Below are 6,090 nucleotides of genomic sequence, written 5' to 3'. Positions count from 1 at the left end.
CTAACCCATGTCTGAATAATGGCTTCTGTTTTGATGTGGTTGACAAGAGTCTAGGCCCGTTGCCACCTGGCTGGGGGGGGGGGGGAACGGGCGGGTGGCAAAAGGCCAAAACCCGGTTGACAGAATTATTCCTATTTTTGTCAAGGCGGATTTGAAGAAAAGTAACTGTAAAATCAGTTAAAGAATACCTAAAATCTTTCTTTGGCTTCCATTGTGAAAAACATTTAGTTTATCTATTAGGATCTTCTCATAATATCTGATGTTTTTTTTCAAATTAGAGCAGCCCTGAAATATCAAATAGGCCTAATACTTCATCACAAAATTAGCTGTATGCCATGCCAATTACAACATTTATGATTTTTTTTTTCTTAGACATCAATGAGTGCTTAAATAGACCTTGTCTGAATGGTGGCACATGCCTTGATGGTGTGAATGGATACACTTGTCTATGTCCACCTGGCTGTAGAGGTCCTGATTGTGAAGACAGTAAGCATTCATTTATTGACATCTTGTTTAGTATAGCATTCAGTCAACACAATAAAATACTAGTACATGAAGCAACATACTGTAGGTCCATGCATAATTTTACAGAAATGTCAATGGACGCATGAAACCAAAATGATATACTCCAAATTTTCTATTAGTGTAATGTTTCTGTAGAATATTGCCTGTGCTTGTTAATTTTTTAAATTGGCTCTAACTATTTAAATTGGCTTATGACTCTGAGCCTGGGTGGAAGCAGTGCATACCTACCAGCCAGCAACTAATTCCACGAATTATCTAAGATTTATTCTTGCTGATGAAGGCCACAGGAGTGGCAGAAATATCCGAGTTACTAATAAATCAGTGTTCTTAAAGTCTACTATTGAAGCTGTTTCATTTTCTCTCTCTCCTTTAACGCCCCCCCCCTCTCTCTCTCTCTCTCTCAAGGCAATATATGTTTTTATATATATATATATATATATATAAATTATATATTGGTTTTTTTTATTATTATTTATATTGTTATTTATTATATTATTTTTGTTCCAGCTGTCAATGAATGTTTAAGTGAACCGTGTAAGAATGGTGGGATATGTACTGATGGTGTAAATAAATACACTTGTGAATGTGCACCTGGTTGGACAGGACCTTTGTGTTCTCATAGTAAGCATATGTCTTATAATAATAATAATAATAATAATAATAATAATAATAATAATAATAATAATAATAATCGTAATAATAATAATAATAATAATAAACTAATATAGCACAAACAATATCCAATCAAAATGGTCACAAGCGCTGTACAGAATTTAAACAAAATAAATTTACAAAAGATCAATACTCGATATGTTATATACATTAAAAGTTAAAATAGAAAATTAGTACATTAAAAAGTATATCACAATACAATTAAAAACATCAAAAACCTACATAACCTACTAAAATTTATAAATGACTCGACATATATAGCTCAAGACAAAAGTCTTAATTTACTATTCTTATTTTCATTATACATATATTGTTGTTTATTTATGTTCTTGTAATTAAATTAGTTTTCTTTGCATTTTAGACCCAGATGACTGTGATCCTAACCAGTGTTTAAATGGAGCCACATGCATTGACCTGGTGAATGACTTTCGCTGCGCCTGTCCAGCAGGATTTGATGGAACCCTTTGTGAAATAGGTAAGAAGCCCCTTGTCACATCTACAGTACATCTTGTACTCTAAAATATCCTATAAATATACACATTACCTCATTGTAGTAATAAAATAGTAACTTTTGAGTGGTTTTTTTTAAGGGATGGTTTTATAGATCAGTTATACTGTGGCAGCAACTATTTATTCTTTGAAAAAGTTTGTTTTTTATATTAAAATAAACCATGTCTGAATAATGGCTTCTGTTGGGATGTGGTTGACAGGGGTCTAGGCCTGTTGCCACCTGGCCGGGGAGGGGAGAAACGAGCCAAAACCCGGTTGACAGAATTACTTCTATTTTGTCAAGCTGGATTTAAAGGAAAACAACTGTGAAATCAGTTAAAGAATAGCTAAAATCTTCCTTTGGTTTCCATTGTGAAAAACATTTACTTTATCTATTAGGATCTTAAGAAAAAGAGTGTAAGTTACCTTTTAGAGTTGTAGTTTAGTTTCTAGGAGCTTTCGGTGACATCTCGTCATCTTCGTCAGCCGTTTGAATCTGGCGGTTAACTGACACGTCAGCATTGATGTTCGTGTGATGACGTAGCAGGCTATTGTATATGGGTGGTAGCTCATATCTGCAATCACGGTTTAATGGTGGCGTTCTCACTTTAATTTCTATAGCTTCTTTTATTTTCTACTGCTGAAAGTATTTCAACCCATTGATTTAAATGTTCCTTGACACATATATTTAATGATCTTGCGGTCTCTCCGATGTACGTTTTTCCGCACGTATCACATTCAATTTTGCACATGACCCCGCACTGTTTTTTAACTGGGGTTGGGTCCTTGGGTTCGACCAATTGTGTCCGCAGTGTATTGAAAGGTTTATAGTAAGCTGTTAGTTCGTTTCTTTTGTAAATTTAAATTAGGGCTTCCAATGTTCGCTTGATGTATGGGAGAGCAAGGATTAGGATTTTCTTCATGATATCTGATGTTGTTTATCTAATTAGAGCAGCCCAGAAATATCAAATAGGCCTAATACTTCATCACAAAGTATGCTGTATGCCATGCCAATCACAGCATTTATGATTCTTTTTTCAGACATAAATGAGTGCTTAAGTAGACCTTGTCTGAATGGTGGGACGTGCCTTGATGGTGTGAATGGATACACTTGTCAATGTCCACCTGGCTGCAGTGGTCCTGATTGTGGAGAACGTAAGCATTCATTAATTGATGTCGTTTAGTATAACATTCAGTTAACACAATAAAATACTATTACATAATAACCAACATAGGTCCATGCATAATTTTACAGAAATGTCAATGGATGCATGAAACCAAAATGATACACTCCAAATTTTCTATTTTAGAATAATGTTTCGCAAACTTATTTTTCAAAGATCGTCAGAGGAGGGCGGAAAAAAGTAAAAATAAAATTACCATCCTTTCTTATTTAGCAAGTAGTTTTGCCAAAATATCCAGACGAAGGAGAAAAATAAACATAAAATTATATTAGTGAATTTAGTTTAGTAATGGGATGTTAAATGTAGGTAGAAGCTTTCTCCCAGGTCTCAGTCTTTGCACAGTAGTACAGTAGATGCGTGAACATAAAGCCTGTTACACGAAACTAGCAGTTAAACGCTAGAAAACTAAAGCACACGCAATGCCAGGCTAAGCATGGGCGCTAGCACTACCAAATCAATTAAAATTATCATTATTGGCGGACGGCAAGGGGGTTCTCTAAACAAGGTATAAAAAAAGTTCCGCCTAGTGGGTAACAATAAAGTTTTGTCTAGCTTTTCTGTTGCAGACAAGCCAAACTAGTCAATCCTTGCCAATAATGATTGGAGATTTGGCCAAAACAAGTAGAAATGTACAACGTTTTTGAAATCTATTGTATTGCACTAAACTAACTTTATATATAGTATCTGTACATTATGCTATGTTATTTTTCCTATGTTTGATGTTAAAACAAAAGTTATTACAGATTTAGTGGCGAAAGCCTTAATTTTTCCTACGTTTGATGTTAAAACAAAAGTTATTACAGATTTAGTGGCGAAAGCCCCCCACCACCTCCCCCAAAATATACTCACCCACCCCAGTCGTCCCCCAAAAATCACCCTCAAGTAGTTGAAAAAATCACCTTATTTTGCTAGTACTAGTTGGGAAGAATTTACTTGTTGTTACAGTAAGCATTTACCATTCATTTCTTCATTTATTCAGTATAAAACTCTGTTCACTTTATTAAGTTTTATGTGACAAATAACTGTGATATATGGAAAAATCATGCAAATATTTGTCATATAAAATCTGAAAGTTTGAACAGAGTTTGAACTGCATTTTCCGAAATTTGATATACATATTTTGTGAATAACACATTCCTTCTTTCTTTCCAGACATAAATGAATGTGTAAGCGGACCTTGTCAGAATGGCGGGATATGTACTGATGGTGTGAATGGATACACTTGCCAATGTGTACCTGGTTGGGCAGGACCTAATTGCGCAGACAGTAAGTGAACACTATTGATTCATTTACTTTGTTCTGTATAAAAGCTCTGTCCCCAATGTCTTATGTGACAAATAAACAAAACTTAGATATTATGAGAAAATTGATTGACTTGTCAGTGAATAATTACATGTAGTTTGAGAGAATTTACTTGTTACAGTAAGCATTTACCATTGATTCATGAATTTATTCAGTATAAAACTTGATAGCGTGAACAGATATATTCCCACAAATTTGAAAAATACAGTTGGTTTTTTTTAATAACACATTTCAGACATATATGAATGTGTATTTTTATTATTATTATTATTATTATTATTATTATTATTATTATTATTATTATTATTATTATTATGTCATATTTTGAAGTAATCTTCATTTTAAAATTTCAAAATGCATTTAGTTTTAATGTATTATTATTCATCTATTTCTGAAATTATTATAATTGTATGTATTATTGATATTAATCTTTATATTTATTTGTTAACTAAATTTTTTTTTTTTTTTTTTTTTTTTGGTTTAAATGTATTTTGTTTGCATTTAAGACCCAGATGATTGTAATCCTAACCAGTGTGTAAATGGAGCTGTGTGCATTGACCTGGTGAATGACTTCTGCTGTATCTGTCCAGCAGGATTTGAAGGAACACTTTGTGAAATAAGTAAGAAGACCCTCATTACATCTGCATCTTGTCAAAATAAAAGAATCTGTTTCTTTATCATATGGGTCTTGTTTGTTTCTACCACCACAGGAAAATTTATTTTTTAAGAACCAGAATAACTGTGACATGGAAAAATCACACAAATTTGTCACATAAAAATCTTGATATTGTTGTTAACAAAGCTTTAACTTTCATTTTCTGACATATCTAAAACACATTTTGTTTACTAATAATAACACATTCCTTTTTTATAGACACATACGAATGTGTAAGCGAACCTTGTCAGCATGGCGGGATTTGTACTGATGTTGTGAATGGATACACTTGTCAGTGTCCACCTGGATGGACGGGACCTGATTGTGCAGACAGTAAGTTCAAACCATTGATTCATTGACCACACTCAAGCTTTGTGTAACAAATAACAAAACATAATAGTCCCATAATTCCTATAAAACAACCACATTTCCTCATTGAAATTAGAAAAGGCCCAAGACTTTTTAGGGGGTTTTGGAAGCGATGGTTCTGTAATCGATTTTAATTGCCATTGCGTTTTGTAGTTTATTAAATTATTTTACTTTTTGTTTTCCTTCCCCATTTCAATTTTATTGATTTGTATTCATTAGAACCATATTCTTAGTCAGTTTAATGCAGGGGTGGTGGGCATAAAATCGGTCGGGGTGCCAAAGTGAATTTTTGATTTAACACCGAGGGCCGCACCCAAACTTTGATGTTTCCAGTGAGCTTCCAAAAACCTCCAAGCACTGCTTTTACACCAATTTATTTTCAGTTTTAATATTATTTTTTAGATATGATCAGTGGCAGACAATAAAAAACAAGGTATTGTCTAGTCAGTGTTGCTTGGCGGGCCACACACGTAGGGTTTTTAATTCATCTTCGCGGACCGCAAAAACACTGATGTCGGGCTGCACTTTGCCCACCTGTGGTTTAACGTACGTTTTGATTTACAATTTTATCCCGTAGATTTCTGGCAGCAGGAAGATTAATCCTGCATTATGTTCTAGCAGAACCCACCTAAAACATCAAGAAATAAATTAAATCTAAGTTTGTAAGTACAGTATAACACCAATTATCTGTTCTAAACATTTCAATTATAATTTTTTATATTTAATACAGATATCAATGATTGTGACCCTAACCCATGTCAGAATAATGGTCTCTGTTTGGATGGGATTAACTGTTACTTTTGCATTTGTCCACCTGGATTTGAAGGAAACAACTGTGACATCAGTATGTACATTATTTTAAAATCGCTTACCGATTCTTTTTTTTTTGGTAGG

At 33.5% G+C, this 6,090-nt stretch overlaps 1 protein-coding gene across 5 annotated transcripts in view; it reads left to right on the top strand.

Moving 5' to 3' along the window:
• The window catches only part of LOC117120775 (fibropellin-1-like), a 29,507-nt gene that overhangs the window by 10,684 nt on the left and 12,733 nt on the right, over window positions 1–6,090 (top strand). For 4 of the 5 annotated variants that reach the window (XM_033265861.1, XM_033265858.1, XM_033265857.1 and 1 more), the window contains 7 exons: window positions 1,033–1,146; window positions 1,559–1,672; window positions 2,728–2,841; window positions 4,023–4,136; window positions 4,679–4,792; window positions 5,047–5,160; window positions 5,927–6,040. In XM_033265861.1, coding sequence (XP_033121752.1) covers window positions 1,033–1,146; window positions 1,559–1,672; window positions 2,728–2,841; window positions 4,023–4,136; window positions 4,679–4,792; window positions 5,047–5,160; window positions 5,927–6,040 — 798 coding nt within the window. The remainder of the gene's footprint in view (window positions 1–1,032; window positions 1,147–1,558; window positions 1,673–2,727; window positions 2,842–4,022; window positions 4,137–4,678; window positions 4,793–5,046; window positions 5,161–5,926; window positions 6,041–6,090) is intronic. The other variant, XM_033265859.1, reaches the window with a different exon arrangement.

The sequence above is a fragment of the Anneissia japonica genome, unplaced genomic scaffold (assembly GCF_011630105.1).
Source record: "Anneissia japonica isolate Jap-2015-1 unplaced genomic scaffold, ASM1163010v1 scaffold69_len1423075_cov170, whole genome shotgun sequence".
NCBI classification, from domain to species: Eukaryota; Metazoa; Echinodermata; class Crinoidea; order Comatulida; family Comatulidae; genus Anneissia; species Anneissia japonica.
The sequence above is the reverse complement of the archived record's forward strand: the minus strand, read 5'-3'. Positions and strand labels throughout refer to the sequence as shown.